The 21,120-nt window shown below is 45.6% G+C and overlaps 1 protein-coding gene across 1 annotated transcript in view; it reads left to right on the top strand.

Annotated features, from left to right (window-relative positions):
* Positions 1–430: 430 nt before the first annotated feature.
* FN1 (fibronectin 1) overlaps positions 431–21,120 on the top strand; it is a 51,213-nt gene continuing 30,523 nt past the window's right edge. The window contains 18 exon segments of the mRNA XM_039554695.1: positions 431–610; positions 612–639; positions 876–1,004; positions 2,484–2,621; positions 4,396–4,527; positions 4,653–4,790; positions 7,166–7,324; positions 8,743–8,937; positions 9,400–9,579; positions 11,100–11,276; positions 11,715–11,867; positions 13,681–13,809; positions 15,300–15,443; positions 17,230–17,351; positions 18,570–18,747; positions 18,862–19,038; positions 20,578–20,706; positions 20,824–20,913. Coding sequence (XP_039410629.1) covers positions 482–610; positions 612–639; positions 876–1,004; positions 2,484–2,621; positions 4,396–4,527; positions 4,653–4,790; positions 7,166–7,324; positions 8,743–8,937; positions 9,400–9,579; positions 11,100–11,276; positions 11,715–11,867; positions 13,681–13,809; positions 15,300–15,443; positions 17,230–17,351; positions 18,570–18,747; positions 18,862–19,038; positions 20,578–20,706; positions 20,824–20,913 — 2,527 coding nt within the window. The 5' untranslated portion in view covers positions 431–481.

The following is a 21,120-nucleotide window of genomic DNA, read 5'->3' as shown; positions in this document are numbered from 1 at the left end:
GGAATGCAATGACACCGATTTTTCCAAGTGAGGTGTGAAAGCTTTTAACCTTGAGTTCCCAGCAGCAGATAAAACATCACTCAGGGTTTCTATTTCCAACCCCTACGTTACACCTCACCTTCTCCCCGTGCAGAACATTACTCCTCCTGAAGGGAGAAGTATCCGCTTACAGGCAGCGCTGCTCCAAGGAAAAAAAGAAAAGTTTGCCTCTACCCTCAAAAATAGCCATTTTGTTCAGCCAGATGTTCTACAAAATGGCACGGCCGCTGTGCTTGAGGGGGGCCGGGCCTCCCACCCGGCGGGGCTCGGCGGGGCGGTGGCGGCCCCCGCCCGGCCCCCGGCGGCGCCGAGGCCAATGGGCGCTGGGGCGGCGGCGGCCGCCTCCTCCCGCCCAGCCCGCCCTATATAGAGCCCGGGCAGCGGCGCCGTCCCGTCCGTCGGGCTGTCTGTGCCGAGCCGTGTCGAGCCCAGCCGTGCCAGGATGCCGGGCCGCGCCGTGTGGCGGCTGGCGCTGCTCGCCCTCTGCCTGGGGGCCGCGGCGGTGGGGGGACATCGCCGCGGAGCCGGCGGCAAGAGCCGGCGGCAAGCGCAGACCCAAACCACCTCGCTCCCCGCAGGGCACCGCCGCGCAGGGAAAGCGTGAGTACCGCCCCCGGGCAGGGCAGGGCGCGGGGCTTGGCACGGCAGCGCCGGTGGCCCCGGGGGGCTTTGTCTGTGCCCCGCGCTCGCCCTTAGCCGCCCCTCGGCTCGGCGGGACCCGCACACGTGTGCGCCCCGCGCCCCTTCCCTCCCGGCTGCTGCCCTCGGTAACGCCGAACTTTGCTTTCTGTTCCCCCTCTGCATCCCCATTCCTCCCTCGCCTGTTCTCCCCCCAGAGACCTGCTATGACAATGGACGGTACTATCAGATAAACCAGCAGTGGGAGCGTACTTACCTGGGAAACACTCTAGTCTGTACCTGCTACGGTGGGAGCCGAGGGTTCAACTGCGAGAGCAAGCCCGAACGTAAGTTGGTGGCCCCTTTGTCTGCATCGAGACCCCAGCACGGCTTTTGGTGCCGAGTAAGCCAAGCCTTGTACGAGTTAGGGCTGGCAGCCCAGGTTTTCCGCTGAAGTTTGGTACTTAGGGTCAGTAATGGGATCTACACTCAATTACACTGAAGATCTGGCTTGGGATTTTAAGAAATGCTTTTCATTAGCGATGGGCCTGCCACCAGAATCCTGAGCCAAACATCACTCATCTCTCTGGAGGATTGGATCTAAACATTAATTTTGGAGCCAGCCTCTTCTTTATAATGAACTGAACTGACTCCTGGACTCTCACGGGGAAGTTCAAATCTGGAGTCACTTTGCAGCTCTGGCTCTGCTCTGATTGCTTCACCCCAACTTTTCATAGCTGTGCAGTGTCGTCAGCTTGTTTAAAAATATTTCAACTTACAACTTTCTGCAGCCCCCTTGCCGTGCTGTGAGCTTTCTATAATTGAGTGTAAAATGAGATTGTTTAGTCTGTGCAGAAGAAGTTTAGGGAACAGAAAGAAGTTTAAATGCAAGGTCTGCTGGAGGCTGCATCTCTCCAGGATTAGGCGTAGTTCAGATTATCAGATGCAATTGATCTGTATTTATTGGTCTGAAGCCACTGGTTTGCCGTAGTTCCTTTATGTTGCTTTGGAGATAGAAGAGACGAAAAACTGGTTCCTGGCTGACAGTGTTCATGTAAGACAGATGTGAGCATCTCAGCCATCTGTTTGGAAGGCTTGTGTGCTGTCTGCCTCATGGCTGGAGTATTTTAAGGAGTGCTCAGTCCCCTTACTTCATAAAAGAGGGTTCAATTTACTTTTCCTTCCTCTGCAGAAATTCCCAAGTTTTACAGTTTTGAAGTTCAATAGCAAGTTTTCCTTATGACACAGTGAACTTTATCTGCCCAGTAGTGAAGAAAGTTGTTCTGCTTCACATCTTGAGTCTGGTGGCAGCACCGATGTTCTGTAATCACTTACTCAGGCATGAGTGTGGGCAATACACAAGTAGTGAACTTTGCTGTTGACTTTGGTGGGAGTGCTGCAGAATTTGGGATTAATCTACTTAATTTTTGCTAAATCAGAGTGAGGAGGATTAGCATGACAAAGGACACAGTTTCCAGGGGTTGTTTGCTCCCTCCTGTCTTCTCTACTGTTGGCTTCAAGCAGCTGGGATTGATGCTTTCAGGCGTGCCTGCCATGTGCAACTTTTGGTTCCTTGAGGGAAGGGAAGAAGAGGTATCTGAGGTTATTCAGCATCATGGGCACCTTGAGAGGGGGCAAACTTTACCCAACTTTTTCTCTGCTGTTTCATCCTATGAAGAAAGAGGGGACTCACAGACTTTTTTCTGCAGGAAAAAAGGAGTATCTGTGTGAGGAGGCAAGGAATGTGTCTCTGTTGACTGTATGTGTTACTGGTGTGGTTACATGAAGTTGATTTTCTTTTAATTTTTTTTCCCCCCCCCTCATAGCTGAAGAGACCTGCTTTGACAAATACACTGGATCCACTTACAGGGTAGGGGAGACTTACGAGCGCCCCAAGGACTCCATGATCTGGGACTGTACTTGCATTGGAGCTGGACGTGGGAGAATCAGCTGCACCATTGCCAGTATGTAACTAAGAGCCTGTTCCTAGAGCTATTGTTCCTTCGTGTCATATTTTCCAGAGCAATTTACACAATATTCCCAGTGCCTATTAGCTAAAGTTGAATGGGGTTTAATCCAAAGCCCACTAAAGCTTTGAAACTGAAAGTCCTTGCCCCATGTACATACACAACCAAACTCCCCTTTTATTCAAGGGGTCAAGTGCTATGTGAGAAAACATAGGCCAAAAATTACTGCTAGTGTCCAGCCATACAGGTTAGTAATTTATTATATACAAGAGTGTATATAATACACAGGTGCAATTATGAAAGTAGATTTTTGACTGGGAAAAAGTCTGCTCTGCAGCTGGTGAGTCAAAATAACACCATCAGCATTAATGGGACTACTTAGAATAAATGATAATAAATAAATGCCAACTGAGAGCCAGTCCTCCATCCTCCAAAAATATCATTGAACACCTGTCTCTAAGGGAGCTGAGATTTGATATCCAGACAGCAGCTTAATGTGTTTCTGCAACTCCTTTTTCACTAGCCTGACCCATACTTTCCTCTTGCTCTTCTCTCTCTTCCCTTGGTCCTTTCTCCCCAGCTCCCCTTTCATGTCTCTGTCTGGAAATCCTTTCCTTATTGAGTCACTGAATTGTTCACAGTTTCCCTTTAGTTCATAATTAAACTTTCTGGGAGCACAGAGGAAGATTGCTGTGTGTAAGGATTTTTAGGCTGAGATTTCAAAGTCTCTGAGGTATCTTTTGAGAAAAGTCTTGCTCTTAAAAGTATCCAGTTTCTTGTTTAAGACACATAGGCAGATCCTAGTAGTGTTGCCACAGAGGACTCGGAAACCAGCCATCATTGTAACGTGGGAAAAAAATAAAGCATTAAAATAGAGCTGGAGCCCTTCTGAATTTAATGGCATTTTATTGGGCAGGGATGATAAGTGTTGTAAGAAAGAGTCAGTAAGGAAATTGCAAGTGTAAGAGCAGCCTTGTTTCCTCATCATCAGCCTGGTTTAGAGCTCACTGGAGAGTCTCACTGACTGCAACTGGCTTTGAATCAATCTTCAGAACTCCTACATTCCCTGCTTTCACAAATGAGCCCACAGAACATTTTACTGGCTCTTAATAAATGATGGGATGTGGGTGTTTTTTCTTTCTTGCTATTTTTTTTTTCCTTGTATTCTTCCAAAGAAACGAGCCCTGTGTTTGCAAACTGCAGTGTACCGTGCTTCCCTCCCTCAGCCTGGGCTGCCTCAGAGCTGTGGGGCACTGCTGGGCTTGAATCTGCCTTTCCAGGGTAGGCTTTCCAAACCCAAGAGATCTGATTTCCCACTGGCCTGTCACACCAAGCACCTCCTTATCCTCCACGTGCTGTCCTGGCCACCATGTCCCTCATGAATGGCCACAGAGAAGCCCAAGGGGCATCACTTCCAACAAGATGGAGGCAAAACCTCCTGTACCAGCCCTCAGCCTGAGAACAGGGTGTGAGGGAGAAACAGCACCTCATCACTTCTTGGCATTCCCTTTTCACCAGCCAGGCTTTGGCTGTGGTTTGGAACATGGAGAAGTTAGCTGAGGGAGGAGGACAGGGCCTGGGAAATACAGAAAGTGGCAGGTGCCAGTGGGAAAGATGGAGCACCATTTTACAGGCTTATGTCCCCCCTCATCCTCCTCACTGTTCCCCCTCCTTGCTGCCCCACCCCAGCTGACCCCCTTTGCCCCTGGCCAGGTGGCCCTTGCCATTCCTGATGTGTCCCTCACCTCGGCTCCCCTCTCTCCCACCACAGATCGCTGCCATGAGGGTGGCCAGTCCTACAAGATCGGCGATACATGGCGCCGGCCCCACGAAACAGGCGGGTACATGCTGGAGTGTGTGTGCCTGGGCAATGGAAAGGGCGAGTGGACCTGCAAACCTGTGGGTAAGTGGCTGCTCTGTGCTCCTCCCTCAGCACAGTCAGGGTGTGGGCCCTTTTTCCTTGTCTTCCCTGTGGTGTCCCCATGTGGGAATGCCCTGGGTGGGCTCTGATCCACTCTCCCCTCACAGCCGAGCGATGCTACGACAACACAGCTGGGACATCCTACGTGGTGGGAGAGACCTGGGAGAAGCCCTACCAGGGCTGGATGATGGTGGACTGCACCTGCCTCGGTGAGGGCAGCGGCCGCATCACCTGCACCTCCAGAAGTAAGTGCCAGCCTGGCAACTGCTGGCTGCTCTGTTTTATTTATCTTACTTAATTTTTCATTTATTTTCGTACTTACTTTCATCCTGCATGGGAAAGGAAAGTTATTCCTTCATCTGCCCTGTGCAAGTAACAGTAGTTGGAGAGGGGTGGCTGTGCCCTGGGAGGTGGTGGGAAGCAGACCCTTCTGAGGGAAGAGAGGCCTGTGTGGTGCCCCAGTCACCATTTGCAGTCTGGGAACATCCCCCAGAGCTGGTGATCAGTGCTGGCGACAGAGGTGCCTGGATTATTTGGGGATTTAATCTCATGGAGAGAGAAGGGTTTAAGGAACCTGCAGGTCAGCTGAGCCATAGCCAGGCATCTCCCAGGAAGTCAGGGAAATCGCCTTGCCCACAAAATGGCAGAGAGTTTAGCCCAGGATGCCTATTTCTGTGCTTTCAGGTAGCCTTCTGAGGTACAATCTGGAGTTTTTAAAGTTAAATACCCTTTCCAACAGCAGGATCTGCAAGATTAAAGTGTTTTCTTGTTTCTTTCTCTCTATTACTGTTTTAATTTGTGTCAGCTAAACCAGGGCTTGTTTTGCTTGCTCTACCATCTCTCCTATCACTTTTCCCACCCCATTTCCTGCTCTAGCAGCACAGGTGGTTTTGTTTTTTTAAAGTTTTTGCATCATTGAGGGACATTACCATAAATACTCCCATTTTATTTGTATTTGCAAAGCGAACAGGGCCCTTAAAATCCAAAATCTTGCTTGTTTATTGACCTCCTGTTCCAGTCCTGTTAGCTCCACCACAGAGCTTGCCCCTATCTCGGGCTTACACGAGTTGCCTCAAGAAAATTTAACTTTGTACCTTACACCTTGGTTATGCAAGGTTTGAGAAACTCTTCTGTAGCCTTTCAGTTGCCTCGGGGCACACAAGTAATGGATTTTTGCTGATACAAACAGCAGACATGTAAGAATAAGACACTAAGGAGAGTTGAGATTAAAATGGAAGATCTGGAGAGACTTGTTCAAGAAATAAGCTGTGAAAATCAACCCAGCCTTGACAATATTAAGTCTGTTAAAGACATACAAGGAAAAATCATTAGCTGTCAAATAGGAATGAATAAAACAGAATGTGTTGTTTGTGAATTTTGGAGGACTTATTATTACTAATAAAATGTATTTGGCAGTAGCTTTCTTTCCATAACTGAGGTCTGCCCTGTTGTATCATGGGGGAAATTGCAATTTAATGACCTGTTCATTTTTCATTTTGTTTTCCAATTACATTTGAATAGAGAAATTCAAATTTATGTATATAAAATGATACTTCTAGCCCACAAAGTGGGCTAACACTTCAAGTGGGTGCTGCTGTTATATATCTTTTATGGCCAGCATTTTTCAGAATCACAGCTGTTTGCTTCAGTGACATTTCAGCTTTTCATTGAGAAGAGTGTCCATGAGACATGTTTTTTTCACATTTGCAAAATTGGATGATGAATACCTCACCAATTTACCATTCTTCTGGCAAATGCTCAATTTCTGGTCATTTTAGCACTGTGAATCAGTAACATGTTTTCTGCATTCACATTCTATCCCCTGTGCTCTCTCAGTGGCTATCTGGCTTAATGCATATGTCCTTCCACAGTTCTTCATAAATCCGTGTTCATTGATCCATGATTATATTTGAGCCACTGTATCAAGTTTCCCTTGAATAAGAAGGTAAAATGTTGTAATGGAAGAAGAACTAGTTAATCCATGTGGATCTGGCATCCAGACAAAAGTAGTTTGTTGTGCTGTCCTTTGAACCCTTTTACTCAATTCATTGCGGGCTGTGGGTTATTGAAGAGATTTAGAAAGTCTGGTACTCCTGGTATGACTTGAGCAGCTTGTGTTAACTTCACTGCAGCTTCATGCAGGCTTGTTTTGGAAGAAAAGTGGGATTTTACATGTTGTCCTCAAACAGGTTTTAGTCCCTTCCAGATGAAAGAGAGCCCTGAAATTGAACTGTACCCTTTGTGTAGTATGAAATGACCCAGCTACAAAGACTCCTGATTTTTTCTTAAAAGAAAAAAAAGGGGCATTAAAACAAGCTTTGAAGGTGCTGGACAGAATGGGTTTAGAATGACTTTAAAAAGTAGCTTTTTGACAACGGCTGCAAAGTGAAAGAGCAATTCTGGAAATGAATGGAAATTTGGGATGCTCTCAGCCTGTGCAGTTTAGTGCAGGCTTTAGTGCATGTAGGAATTGCAATGGTGGGCTCCAGAGAATGAGGTGGGCCTTTAGTTCAGTCTTTAAAGTATGAGCTCGTTTGATAGAGTTGGTGGTTGAGTGCTAGAAACTGCCCAGTGAAGCCACCCAGAGCAGGCACAGCTGAGAGTCGTGTTCCTCACACAGATCGCTGCAATGACCACGACACCAAGACTTCCTACAGAATTGGGGACAACTGGAGCAAGAAGGATAACCGTGGGAACTTGCTCCAGTGCGTCTGCACCGGGAACGGCAGAGGCGAGTGGAAATGCGAGAGACACACGGCCCTGCACACCACCAGCACTGGTAAGTGGGGCATCGTGGCATGGAACGTAGGGAAGGGGAACATGAATGGCACGTTTTGACAGGTTAGGACTTGGAGTTGAATTGTTCCATCCTAATTCAGGTATTTCAGAGTCTTGTCTGGGAACGATCAGCAGCAGAGAGGGTCAGAGTTCAGGAGATGCTCCTTGTTTGTGCGTGTGGAGAGAAGATCAATTGATACCTTGTTTCCATGCACAAATGGGGCTGGCACATACACATGGGATTGCCTGCACAATCACAGGGCCGTAAATCACATCTAGGGCCCTGCATCCACAAGCGCTATCTTTGTCTTGGGAGCATGGCACTCCAAGTTAATGTTTGAACTTTATGTATTTGCCTCAGGGTAACTTTCTTGAAATCTCCTTAATTTAAACCCCACTGAGACCATCTGGTTTCTTTGACATGATAAATACACCTACTAATGGGTGAGCTTTAAAAACCCAAAAATGTCAAGGAATGTATACAACGCTGTCTAATACATGTACGTGAGAGAGCTTGTAATTTCGGTATGAAATATTGCCTAGTTTACAGAGAGCATATCTTTTGTGCCCAAGGTTTAAATCTTCAGCTCCTAAATTCTTTCTTTTTGTCATTTTAAGGATCTGGGTTTCTTATCAGTGAATGCAATGTAGAACTTCTGTTTTCCTGCAGTGCCTGCACTAAAGTTTTCTTGGTAAATGACCTTTAACTCCATTGGGTTAACTTCAAATTCTCAGAAGGTCTAAACTTCAAAATGCAGAACACTTCAAGGGTGCCAGTATTTTGTTTCCATTATTATTTCCCCTATTTCAGCAGAGCTGAATTTGTGGAGGTTCCTGTGGGAATCATTAGCAAGAAATTGATATGATGTAGACAACAAAAAGCCCGTTTGCCTCTCAGTATTATTCCAAATGATAATGTGCCAAAAACTTTGATTCAAAATTTTTAAATTGCCCAGTAAAAGAATACATTTTCAGTTTATTCTTCTTGTTTTTAATGAAAAATTCAAAACTGATCCTTTTTGCCTTATCTCGCTACTTCCTTGGTAATTTTTTATTGTCTCGTCACTGATCTTGATTTTTCTGTTCTGCAGTTCCTTCAACTAACCTTTTTTTTTTTTTTCTGAAAAAAAAAAAAAAGGTTTTCTTCACAATTCCTTTGAAAAGCAGTTTCTAAATCCCTTCTAAAGCCATTCTACAGAGCTGGAAACCAGAGGCTGTCATTAGCAGAAGGGGGAGTTGCTCTTCTAATTTTGAAAATTGCTAAGTGGAATAATTAAGCTGCATCTCCGGAAGCTTAAGAGTGTTGTGCCTTCCATCTGATGGAGTGCCTCAGGTTTTATTATCTCAGCATTTTACGGCAGCATTCTGTTGCTGGGCTTTTCACGCCACGTGTCCCTTGTGTCTCGTGTTGTGCCACAGGCTCTGGCTCTCCCAGCATCACCAACGTGCAGACGGCGCTGTACCAGCCGCAGCAGCCCCAGCCCCAGCCCTACGGCCAGTGCATCACGGACAACGGCATCGTGTACTCCGTGGGCATGCAGTGGCTCAAGACACAGGGCAGCCAGCAAATGCTGTGCACCTGCCTGGGCAACGGAGTCAGCTGCCAGGAGATAGGTATGAGTTGGTGTGCAGTGCCTGTTCACGCCTGTGAGGTCTCTAGGGCTGTCCTGTGGCATAATTTCCAAGTAGAACCCTCTGTGTGTATATCAGAAATGTACTCTGAAGAAGGCATACTGGAGAAAGGTGCAAGGGGGGAAGAAATGGTTTGGTTATTCAAAGCCTCGTTCTGTAGGGCAGAAATGTTTCCCAGTGAGCTATATATAACCTGCTGAGGGGAAACAGAGCCCTTGGGGAGCAGCATTAATAACTTTATTCAAATGGAGCTGCGATAATGTATGTTTGGAAAAGAATGTAAAAAAATGCCACAGCTGTGGAGCTGCCTGTTGGTGTGTATTGGCCTGGGTCCATGGCAGTCAGTGTGGGTTCCCAGCAGCCAGCAACTTGGCCTGGAAGGGCTGTTTTAGAGCCCTGACATTTGGGGATTGCAGTCTAATGCTGTGATTTTTCTTTTTGAAGCTGTGACCCAAACGTATGGTGGCAATTCTGATGGAGAACCCTGTGTCCTGCCCTTCACCTACGATGGAAGGACTTTCTATTCCTGCACCACCGAAGGCCGCACAGATGGGCACTTCTGGTGCAGCACCACTTCCAACTTCGAGCAGGACAGGAGATACTCCTTCTGTACCGAGCAGAATGGTGAGCTCTTCTTTTAGAGGGTCTTCACATGCATGTGACCCTGGTGTAGGGATGGAGGAATGAGCAGAGGACACAGTAACAGGCTGCCTGACCAATTCCAGCAGTCTGGAGGGACTCAAGGTAGTAAGGCAGTGCTGTGAAAGGAGGGCTGCCTGATGACAGAGCACTTGTGTGCTCTTGGCATCTTTGGAGGGTGTTACAGATGTACCCTTTGAGTCCTGTTCTCTCTCCTCTGAGCTGACCTTAGAATGGGAGTACCTGGTCAGGGTGGCGCTTTGGCCCAAAGGATGCTTATCTTTGGCTTTGCTTGGGTGAATTGCTTCAAGTAATGCCCATATTAGGCTGCAAAGAGGAGGATATCCATGGAGTACAGTTTGTCACTCCCTCCATCCTGGCTATCTAGCCAGGCTGCCATATATAGCAGTGATCTTCATGTGATTTGTGGTCACCAGTCAAGAGCTGGGGCATGACTAATGCAGCAGCATTCCCTCTTGTCTGTGGATGGTCAGTGTTCCCTTTGCAGCACACATCTACCTGTGTGGTTGCACTTTCTGGAGTGCCTGTCAGACATCCATGGAGCAGTGTCCAGGCAGCTTCTTTGGGATCTGACCTTGGAAAGAGTATTTCATGTTCCGCCATGAAAATGCTGCTTTTTACACTGCACAGACACTTCTAAAAAAATTCTGTTCTACTTTGGTTGGTTTTTTCCTGATAAAAGTCAAGCCTTTCTCTGATGGGCATATAGTATTTTCTTTTTAAAAAAAACAAACAAACCAGCCACCCAAAAGCAACAACAACAACAAAACCCCTCCCCTCCCTCCCGGCCCCCCAATGAAAAACCAAACACTGTCCCTGTCCATGCACACATTCAAGTTTTAGAGAGGCTTCTTGTGATACACTGTGGAAAAGAGAAATGTGATGGAGAAAAATCTCAGTAAATGTCTTCTTGTTCACCAATATTTGTAAAGCAGAGTTGCTCAAGAGGTGATTAGTTCAGGTAGATTACAGCCCTCTTTCCGCTGCTGGTTGCAAAACATGAAGCTTCCAGCCTGCAGAGAGGTTTTGGCTTGCCCTGTTGTACATAACTGAACTGTAACCCTTTCCTGAGGGTGAAGGCTTCCCTTAGAGCTGAAAGGCACTGCTGGGAAATAGCTCCAGTGAGATAATACCGGTATGCTGAGAGCTATGAGTTTATTTCATTCCCTAGGCCTTGGGAGAAGGGATGTGCAGAGCTACTTCCCAAACACACAAAGTAAGCTTCAGTTTTCCCTATTTCCCAGGAGTTCTCATGGCTGGCTCTGCAGCTCCTTCCAAAGCAAAGCTTGAACTGAACTGACCTCGTGCAAAGCTTATGTTTCCACATCTGAATTAATTAAAGGCAAGAAAAGAAGCCTGTGGATTATATACAGGGCACACGTGGGAAAAAGTAGTGCTAGTGGTTTGTTTTCCAAGCTCTTTCATGCATGCTAAGAGAGAGTGCAAAGGCTGCATTTGCATCTATTTTCTTTTCATTTTTGTAGTTTTGGTCCAGACACGTGGTGGCAATTCCAATGGTGCTCTGTGCCACTTCCCCTTCCTGTACAACAACCGCAACTACACCGACTGTACTTCTGAGGGACGGAGGGACAACATGAAGTGGTGTGGAACCACCGAGAACTACGATGCTGACCAGAAGTTTGGATTCTGCCCCATGGCTGGTAAGGCTGAGAGCCATAAAGGGGTTATGGAGCACTTGTATGTGGTTCTTCGAGCTGGAAAGTGAAGACCTCTCTGTTGGTCAGTTACTGATGACTTCCAGTGAGCTGTGTCCCAGCCCAGAGCCCTTTAAGGCATTTCTGAAGCTTTGTTTTGTCCTTTTTTTTCCCCCATTGACCACCTCTAGCAGAGATTTAGGCAATGTTGGGAGAAGGCAATTTTCATTCCTTCTTTGCTACAAAGCATGCTAGGCATGCTCCTCAGCATGTGCAAACTGGTGGAGATCTGCTGGGGAACCTATACTGGAGTGGGTGCCAAAATTTCCTTGTTAAGATGCAGAAACCACTACGTGGTATGAAGGGGTATTGCAAATGGTCTCAGTCCTCAAGATGTTGTAAATTCTGGTCTCATAAATATCCTCCTGCTTTCTTCTCACCCAGCCCATGAAGAAATCTGCACAACCAATGATGGTGTCATGTACCGTGTTGGGGACCAGTGGGATAAGCAGCACGACATGGGCCACATGATGAGATGTACTTGTGTAGGAAATGGCCGTGGAGAATGGACCTGCATTGCCTATTCACAGCTCAGAGGTACTGATTTCCATGTTGATACCACCACTTTAGTCCAGGTGGGAGAAATTGGTATGCTTTTCTGTCATTGCAGGCTTGAGCCCAGGCTCAAGAACCGCAGTTTACTCCTTGGAGTAGGAAGGGAATTAGAGGAGCTGTGAAGTTCTTTGCTTGTTATGTGCTGGAAAAGTATATTCCAGCCTTTACAGGCTCAAGCAGAAGCAAACCTTGATGATCTTGATCATGCTATCCCTCCTTCCTTTTGTCTACATTTAGGAATTGGCACCACTGTGATTTTACAGAGAGCTCAGTATAGGCACCTCCCTGCCTCAAGAACAGACAAAACTCCAGACTAGTCTGAAGTTTGAAAGCAGAGCTGTTCTGTTTTATTGTTCCGTAGTGAAATTTTCAATTCCTCTGTGCTGAACTAGCCTTTTGCTGGCTAATCTATATGAAAAGCTGGCAGGAAAGCATGGAGATTATTCTTATTTATTTACTCATTTGTATGAGTGGTCCAAGTGGAGAAGTACTTAAGCAATACCAAAAAAAGAAGACTTAAAAGCACAGACATTTGATCATCCTACAGCTAGCTCACAGCATTGGCTTCATGTCTGGAAAAGGAGGGGGGTTGCTGTCAAGAGGCCAAGAAAGGACTCTTTAACACCACTGCTGAAATGGCATATAATTTATAGGGAAAGGCTCACTCAAGGGCTTTGGAAGGGTTTTTTTTAATGTGTTTCCTTCAGAACAGTGAGAAAGGCACTGCTCAAAGTTCTGGTCTGTGCAACTCCTGTTTCCACTTACACAGCTAGTTCTCTGCAGTTCATTCTGGAGTGGAAGTGGTCTTTCTTGATGAGGAGAGGGTAGAGATACTTTGCTTTGTCAAAAGGCAAAGGTTATCTGAGTAGAGCTGTTTAAACAGAGCAGCCAGATCTTGGTGCCTGCAGGAGAGTCTGAGCGCTCCTTGGTTTATCCTGATGCCGTGCCCATGGTGTGGGAAAATATGATAGGGAATGAAAGCCTGGACTCACTTCCCCAAGGACAGATGATCCAGAGGTGACTCCGGAACTGAACTTGGGTCTCCTGGGTCCCACTTAACAAAACAACTTGCTTCTGGGGTGGTTTTCATGTTTGTTTTGTCTTTCTGCTCCTTGCTGTGATTAGACTGGCTTTAGGAATTCTGGGCCAGATCCCAGATGGACATTGAACCTAATAGAGTGATACCATTGTACTAAAGCATGGGGTCTGGTTGCTGGGTTTTGAGGGAAGAGTAGACTGGTAGGCACTGGCAGCATCTTGTGTGTGTAATAGATCTGCCTCTGCCTTCAGATCACTACAAAGGGTAGCAGAGATACCCGACAGAATAACATCATGAGAATGGCTGGTGCTTCCTCATTATATCTTTATAAATTTGGAGCAGCCCTTTTCTCCTTGTGTAGTTCCAGTGATTTGAGGCAGTACTCACTGAGGAGTTTCAGTTGAGATGTTCCTCAGAGGAGATGATTGGAGAATCAGTGTGGTGGTTTAGATTTTCGTTCACATGTGGAATCTGTCCAAAGGAACAACAAGGCAGTTCTGTAGCTGGATTGTGTCCTGCAGACCTCTTTTCTGCAAGTTTTGCTTATTTGCATACTGCTGATAGATGAACTCGGGAGCAGGGGTGTGTGTGCAGCACTGTGAGGGTCACAGATTACAGGAGGGCTCCTTTCTGCTGGAATGGAGCTTGTCATGGTCAGTCTGTGTGGTGATCAAGCAGAGGAAATGATGTCCCAAGCAGAAGGGTTCTCTCTTAATACTTAGACCAATTGCTGATACTCTCTACTCTCTCCCCCAGACCAGTGCATTGTGGATGGCATCACCTATGATGTGAACCAGACCTTCCACAAGCGTCATGATGAGGGGCACATGCTGAACTGCACCTGCTTTGGCCAGGGCCGGGGGAGATGGAAGTGTGATCCTGTTGGTGAGTCACTGGCTGCCCCCACTTGCCAAGCACCTGTTGTGGCTCTCTGTGTAAACTGGTATGGAGAAACCGGTGTGTGAGTTTGGGCCCAGTCTTTGTCCACTTTGTCCTGAATTGTACAAATGCAAAAATAGAAGAAGCACTGCTTTTGCTGGAGGGTAAGTGAAAGGGCATTTCTTAATTTAAGAACATAAGCTTGGGTTATCACACCTGCCACAGAGGAATCATGATTGTGGCCAGCCTATGTTCTAAAGTGTAGCAGGTTCCCAGGCTATGGTGATTTGGCTGGATTCTGGTACCTGAGCTGTCAGCTGAGCAGGGCTCTCAGCCTGAACACTGATAAAACATGCAGCTGGGCACTGATGCTGGGATCAGTTTTCTTGCCTTTCTCTATCCTAAAATCTTTTGGAGTTTTCTCCCTGAGCTGAGGAAGGAGACCAGCACATATTAACTGACCTTGGACTGAATTGATTTTTTGGCTGCCCTTTGTTCTGGCAAAGAGGGAAAGCTCAGGATGAGAGCACATGTTAATAGTGCTCTGGAGGTTAGCTAAAACCATCATGGCTCTCTTCAGGAACAAGGAGATTTCATCTCTTCTGCCTCCCCCCCTTCCCTAGCAAACCTTGATTGGAAGATAAGACCTGGTTGTTTGGTTTGCAATTACTAAGTCCAAGAGAGCTTCAAACTATTGCCAAGAAAATCTGTTGGAAATTACTAGTTGTGAAGTTCTACTTTATTTACAGTAATACCCGTACGAGTTTACTCAAGGAACATGGATTGTAAAGCTCCTGAAAATTACTAGTTTGAAGGAAGGGGTGGGGGGATGATTTCAGCTTTCTATGTAGGTACAATTAAAGTTTTAATTTTGTTTGCTCTCTCTAAACAAAGCTCTTATTTATCCAAGCAAACATAATGCTAGTTCTCACTGAGAATTTCCATTGAGCCAGGCATACAGGCAGTTGTCAGAGTAGAAGGTGTACTGAAGTGCTGTACTGTGCTGTATTTACACTAGTTAAGCTGATTTCAGGATCTGATCTGTCCCCCTTTGGTTTCTACAGTGGTAAATAGGGAAAGATTCTGCTGAAAATTCGTGGGACTTTTAAATCACAAATGAATTCTGTTGACGGCAGGAGGAATTTTTGCCTTTGATCTCCTTGAGAGCAGCATGGTTTAGCTTTGGATGAGATGAGCTCAGTTGGCCAGAGCAGAACTGGGCTCCAGAGTGGATGAAATCCTTTCTAGAAGGAACACCCCACTGAAATGCATCACAGCTGAATTAGCCCCCTAATATCTAACTTAATACATGCAGTGATTTGGAATTCAAGTTCTGTTGCCACTTAATGTACATTTGTATACATTTTACGTATATTTGCAAATGAACATTGGTGTTGCATTTCTTTGTGCCAAAGTCTCTTGGAGCTTTCCTCTGTAGATATTTCAGTGTGGTTTCAGTAACACACAGTGGTGAACCGTCTCTCTTGTGCCTTCAGACCAGTGCCAGGACTCGGAAACCCGCACCTTCTACCAAATTGGAGACTCCTGGGAGAAGTATGTCCATGGGGTCAGATACCAGTGCTATTGCTATGGCCGTGGGATTGGAGAATGGCACTGCCAACCTCTGCAGACCTACCCAGGTAAGAAACCCAACTGAAAATGAACTCACCTGCTGAGTAAGACCTGAGGAAAGCTAGCTTTCCACCCCTCGCATCACTGTTCAGGTTTCTGTACCTAATGCCTTTTGGTTTCCTTTTAAAACTGAAGAGATTTTCCCTGTCCCTTGGCAGACACAAGCAGGTGTCGGGGTTATAAAGAGGGGCCCAAGCTATTTGCAGCTATTCCTGAGGCCAGGGTTAGTTCAGAGAGTGCCTTTCAGTGCACACAACAGCTTGGGTTTACATTGCCTCTTGGTATTTAGTGATATCACATGTGTAATCTTCAGCTTATATTGCCTGAAACTCACATATGTGTAGCCCTTCCTTTTCTGCTCATTACAGAAGCAAAATCCACCATGGAACGAAATGTTTTTCCTGATCAGTGCCCCAAAGAAATTAAATATTTGAACTCTTGTTTGTCCAGGCAGTTCCAGGAACTCTTTATAGGGATGGGCAATGCCTGTTTGTTGGTTGTTCAGCTTCAGTTCCCCGAACAGAACATAAGGGGAACCTCTCTACTTTCCTGTTTGAGGTTGCAACTGCCACTGTCTTAATCTGAATAAGATGAAGTATTAGGGCTTGCTGAGCTTCACTGAGTCCTGTCAGACTGCTTAAACAAACATCTCCCTGAGCTATGTGAAGTATGCATGCCTCTAGCCTGGAGACCAGGGCTTTGGGCTGCTTTAGACACAAGAGTGACTGAAAATGTGTAAATAAACCAAATCTAATGTTTCTGAATGTAGGTTTGGGGTTAGGTGAGCTTTGAAATTTTCTGCCTGTGGGCACAAGTTTGTTTTTCTAGAAATCCTCTTAAATGGGGAACAGGTATATATGTTACATGGTTGTCCAGGTAAATTATTATTAGGAATGTTGGGAATGCGGTGAGTGTGCAGCTATTTAATGGCTAAAACACTTTCCTGTACATTCTGGGGATCTCTTTGCTGGGATTTTCTGAGAACTAACATGAGGACAGTGCTGCTGAGTGTTCAGTGAAACCTCCCCAGTGGGGCTGGGAGGGACTGAAAGGAGACCCGTGGGATTGTAAAATCTGTCCTTCTCTATTGGAGAGCTTTATGGAGAAAATAGGCCTGAGCCTGACCTAGCTGAATGCAAGCAGTAGTCTTAAGCATTAGAGCACTGCAGAACTTGTATTTTCTTGAGTTCATGGGCCTGTTTTGTGTCAGGACTTCCACCAGCCCTTCTGGTGGGGTTTGTGTGCAGGAGACAAGTCTCACTATCTGCAGAGTCCTCCACAGAGTTATGAAAATTCAATGTTTCAAATGAACTGATGAAGAAATTTAGTCAAATCATAGAAGATTAGTGGGTTTTTTTCAGGGTGTACTCAATGTCAGATTAGGAATTTTCCCTCACCATGCTGCATGATTAGACCCAGATTTGGCAGATGTTTTTTTATCAGCTTCCCTGCTGCCATTGCAGAAAATATCAGTGATGAAAATGGTTGCTGAGAAGTTCCCTCCATCTCTTTGAACAAGACTTTGCTTTACAGACTTTTTCTGTACTAGACCTCTCCCATTTTCCATTTCACTGATAGCTCACAGGAAATGGACCCAAGCAGTGCAGATTAACTCTCCCACAGAATATATTGTGATTCACTGGTTTTCTAGGTAGAAATGAAGCATTAAGGATAGAAAGGCAATAAAACTGATTTTCCGTGTATAGAAATACTATGTGAGCCGTGCAGCTTTCTTGCTTTTTGGTGACTCCACAACATCCCCAGTATGTTAAAACTGGCAGTTCTTTTTTTCAGGATCAACTGGGCCTGTTCAGGTGATCATCACAGAGAGCACGAATCAGCCAAACTCCCACCCCATCCAGTGGAATGCTCCTGAACGGTCTCACATCACCCAGTACATCTTGCGCTGGAGACCGGTGAGTGCCACATTTGCCATCATTTGTTCATCAAGAGTACTTTATTTGGCTTTTTCTGGTGTCTGAAAGAAGTGGTTGACACACTTTCAGCAAACTTGAGTTGCTTGTTCAGTGTCTTTGTCCTGTTGAGGTCAACAGCTACTCTTGAGCATCAAAAAGAGCCAGTGCTGTTTAACAATTAAATGTTTTCCTGCCTGAACTTCAGTGGTTGCTGTGTTCATAAAGTATTTTATTAAACAAAGCACTAAGTACAGCAAGCAGACAAGTTTATATCCTTCCTTACCTTAGGAATGTAAATCCTTGTGGAAGCTTCTTCATCCAAAGAAATGCTGTTTTAGTAACATGCATATCCAGAGACAACTGGGATACATTTTATTCTATTAATGAGGAGGTAAAAATGAGTAGGATGTGAAATCATAAACAGCTCAGTGTAGGATTAAATAAACAGTCACTCCGATCTTCTCCAAAGTCTAAACCAAAACTGGTTAACCACTGCTTGCTGGCTGATTCCTCTGTGAGGAATGATTTGGTTTAACCAACGCAGATCAGTTGTGTTCCAGCTCCCCTGAGTACAGCTTCACAAAAGACCACTTAATGATTAAGAGCATTAGTACCTCAATGGTGCCTGTTATTAAGAGAACAATAAAGGCCCTGATCCAAAGCCATTCAAGGCACTCAAGTCTTTTTACTGACTTCAGTGTATCTTGGATGAAGGCCTGAATGAAATGGACTTTAAAGCACTGGAATACAAACCTCAGAGGATGGAGCATTATTTTAAAGCTTCCCATAGAGTTCAAACACAGGGTAAAAGGGAAGAACTTTTCTGTATATTGTTTTCAGATGATGGGTTAGAGTGTTTTTATGAACAGCCTTCAAATATATATTTTCCAGCCACTACTTCATGCCTTACTGTGCTTTTGATGAAGGAAAGAGTTGAGTTTGTGACAAATAATGTTCCTTTTAAAGGGTAAAGTTCAAAGCTAGGTTGTTTTTAATTTACTCCTGTAAAACCTAATAACTCAATGCCACTAGTCCTGCTTCTTGGCATACTTTTCTCATCTCCTTTGACTTGATTCTGTCTGTGCATTAAAGCCATTCAAGTCATACCTTTGTTTAAATACTACAGTGATTAGTAACCACACAGCAGGTTAGGTCACTAGATCCCCCTGCTTGCAGCCTAGGGAGTCTCTCACTATCTGAGTGTCCATTTTCTTGCAGAAAAACTCTGGAAGGCAGTGGAAGGAAGCCACCATCCCTGGCCACCGGAACTCCTACACCATCTCAGGCCTGAAGCCTGGTGTGATATATGAAGGACAGCTCATCAGTGTCCAGCAGTATGGCCACAAAGAAGTCACCCGCTTTGATTTTACCACAACCAGCACCACAGCAGTGACAAGTGAGTTGAATCCAGGAAAACCTAATCTCCTTCACCCAAGTCCTTGCTTCGTGCATCCCAGTTAACACAAAAGTAGTGATGCTTAATGCAACCTCTGTTTCTTCTCTCTTGCAGGCAACACTGTTTCAGGAGAGACAACTCTTCTTCCTCCCGTGGTTGCTACCTCAGAATCTGTCACTGAAATCACATCCAACAGCTTTGTTGTCTCCTGGGTTTCTGCTTCTGACACCGTTTCTGGATTCCGTGTTGAGTATGAGCTGAGCGAGGAGGGTGATGAACCACAGTACCTTGGTGAGACAAAATTGGAGTGTCCAGACCAAAGCATTGCTCACAGTCAGAGCATTGCTGTTTTGTGGCAGTCAGTAGAGCTGGTGTAAACATCTGAGCATCTCCCTGTCTTTCAGTAGGATTCAATTAGGATATGAGAGTGGCAGGACCAGCTCAGATGAAAAACTCACTTAGTTCATTGTCTTTTCTCCATTAAGAGCTGTAAGAGAACAAGGCAAGTATATAGCAATATCCCTTCAGAATACTGTCCCAGAATTCTGCAGAGGAAAACTGCCTGAGCCAGGAGCAGTGGATGAGTAATAACTCTGGGTAGATATAATTATTCTTTTCATCTCCATGAATTTGCTCAGTTCTTTTTCCTTTTGAAATCATGTAAAGTTACTGGCTTCCACAGCATCCTGAAGTGAGCAGCAATGCAAATGAGAAGAGAACCAAATCTGTTTTTCAGAACCTGCCTCCTGGCTAATTTCCTTTGGCTTACCTTTGTCCTTCCATCAGAACGGACAGAGAGAAATCATTCCCAAATGCCCTCTCTTGGCTGCTTGTTGTCTCATGGATATCTCATGTTCCACTCTGCTCTGTCAGTTGTTTTGTTTGGATCAAATCTTCTCCATCTTTGATAACATGACAGCTTAACTGAGCTGGGAAGCTGGTTAAAGGCCTGGACTCAGACATAGGAGTCGAAACTGCTTTTCCAGCATCTACTCTAGACCCCTTGTACCACATGTAATTCCGTCTTAACTTCTTTTTCCTAATTTCCTATCTTGACAGTGGTAATAGCAATATCTCACCTCAGATATTTGATGTTATACTAGTTATTGGGCTATGAGTGTGGTAGAAGAACATGACAAAAAGAGTAGCAATCTCCTGACCTAATAACTCTCCCTGGACTGTTGCTCCCCTGAACTCACAGGCTCACATGGGGGCTGCCAGCACTGTCACCACCTTTCTGCCCAGACAGCTGAGCTGTGCTGTGAAGCAGCTCCTGAGCTCATCTGTCTACAGACAGAGATTTACAGGCAGATTGAAAGGCAATTCCCAGTTTCCCTTAAGATGCTTGGCTTCAGTCTGGCCAGCAAGAAGCTGCTTCTTGGGGAATTTTCTACATCTGGCATGTAGGTGGACATCTGGGAGCAGGGAGAGAAGTTCACCAGCCCTCATAATGTCATTCTTCTTCACTCATGAGTCAGTGTTTCCACATAACCTATTCATGTGAAAGTTTTTCCATATATTTCTGTACTGAAAATGCAACAGTCAGGATATGAAATGAGTGTTCAGCTGAGATGGCTGCAGTGTGCAGGGGGCTGCTGCTCAAGCTGCCCTACCATATCCCACATCAAGCCCTCCTGCCTTTGGTTGCTGGTCCCAACTCTCCACACAACTCTTCTGAGGTGAACTGAAGGCAGTGCAGAAAAACTGTTGTTTTGTCGCAGGAAGACTGTGCTTCAGCCCAGATTAGAACAGACATCTCAATTACTTTTTTGCAGAGAAAGCAAGAAGATGGAACTGCTAAATTAAATTTTTCTCCCCTGCTTTCCTCAGATCTTCCAAGCACAGCCACTTCTGTCAACATCCCTGACTTGCTTCCTGGTCGCAAGTATATTGTTAATGTCTATCAGATCTCTGAAGAAGGAGAGCAGAATCTGATCCTGTCTACTTCACAGACTACAGGTATGTGTGGGTGGCTCTTGCTGTGCTTTGAAAGCTGTTGTTACTGTTTGCTCAAGAATTTTTGGTTACCTCTTATCCTCACACTTGCTGTCCTCCTCTGTTTATTCCCTTAAACAGCTCCTGATGCACCTCCCGAGCACACAGTGGAAAGTGTGGATGACACATCCATTGTCATCAGCTGGAGCAGACCACAGGCTCCAATCACAGGTTTGTCCAATTGGAATGCACGTATTCTCCTTTATTGGTAGAATCTGAAGTGTAGGTGAAAAAGAAAATGAGATATAACTCTGGGACAAACTTAGTGCAAAATTGTGTCTGATCTGAGAGACCAGCTGGAAAGCACATGGGCAGTTTAGCATTTCCTTGGCTTCAGTGACTGAACCAAGCAATTCAGAAAGCTGGATGCAAAACAAT

Source organism: Corvus cornix, chromosome 7 (assembly GCF_000738735.6).
Source record: "Corvus cornix cornix isolate S_Up_H32 chromosome 7, ASM73873v5, whole genome shotgun sequence".
In the NCBI taxonomy this organism is placed as follows: Eukaryota; Metazoa; Chordata; class Aves; order Passeriformes; family Corvidae; genus Corvus; species Corvus cornix.
Note: the sequence above shows the minus strand (reverse complement) of the source record. Positions and strands in the feature narration are given on the sequence as shown.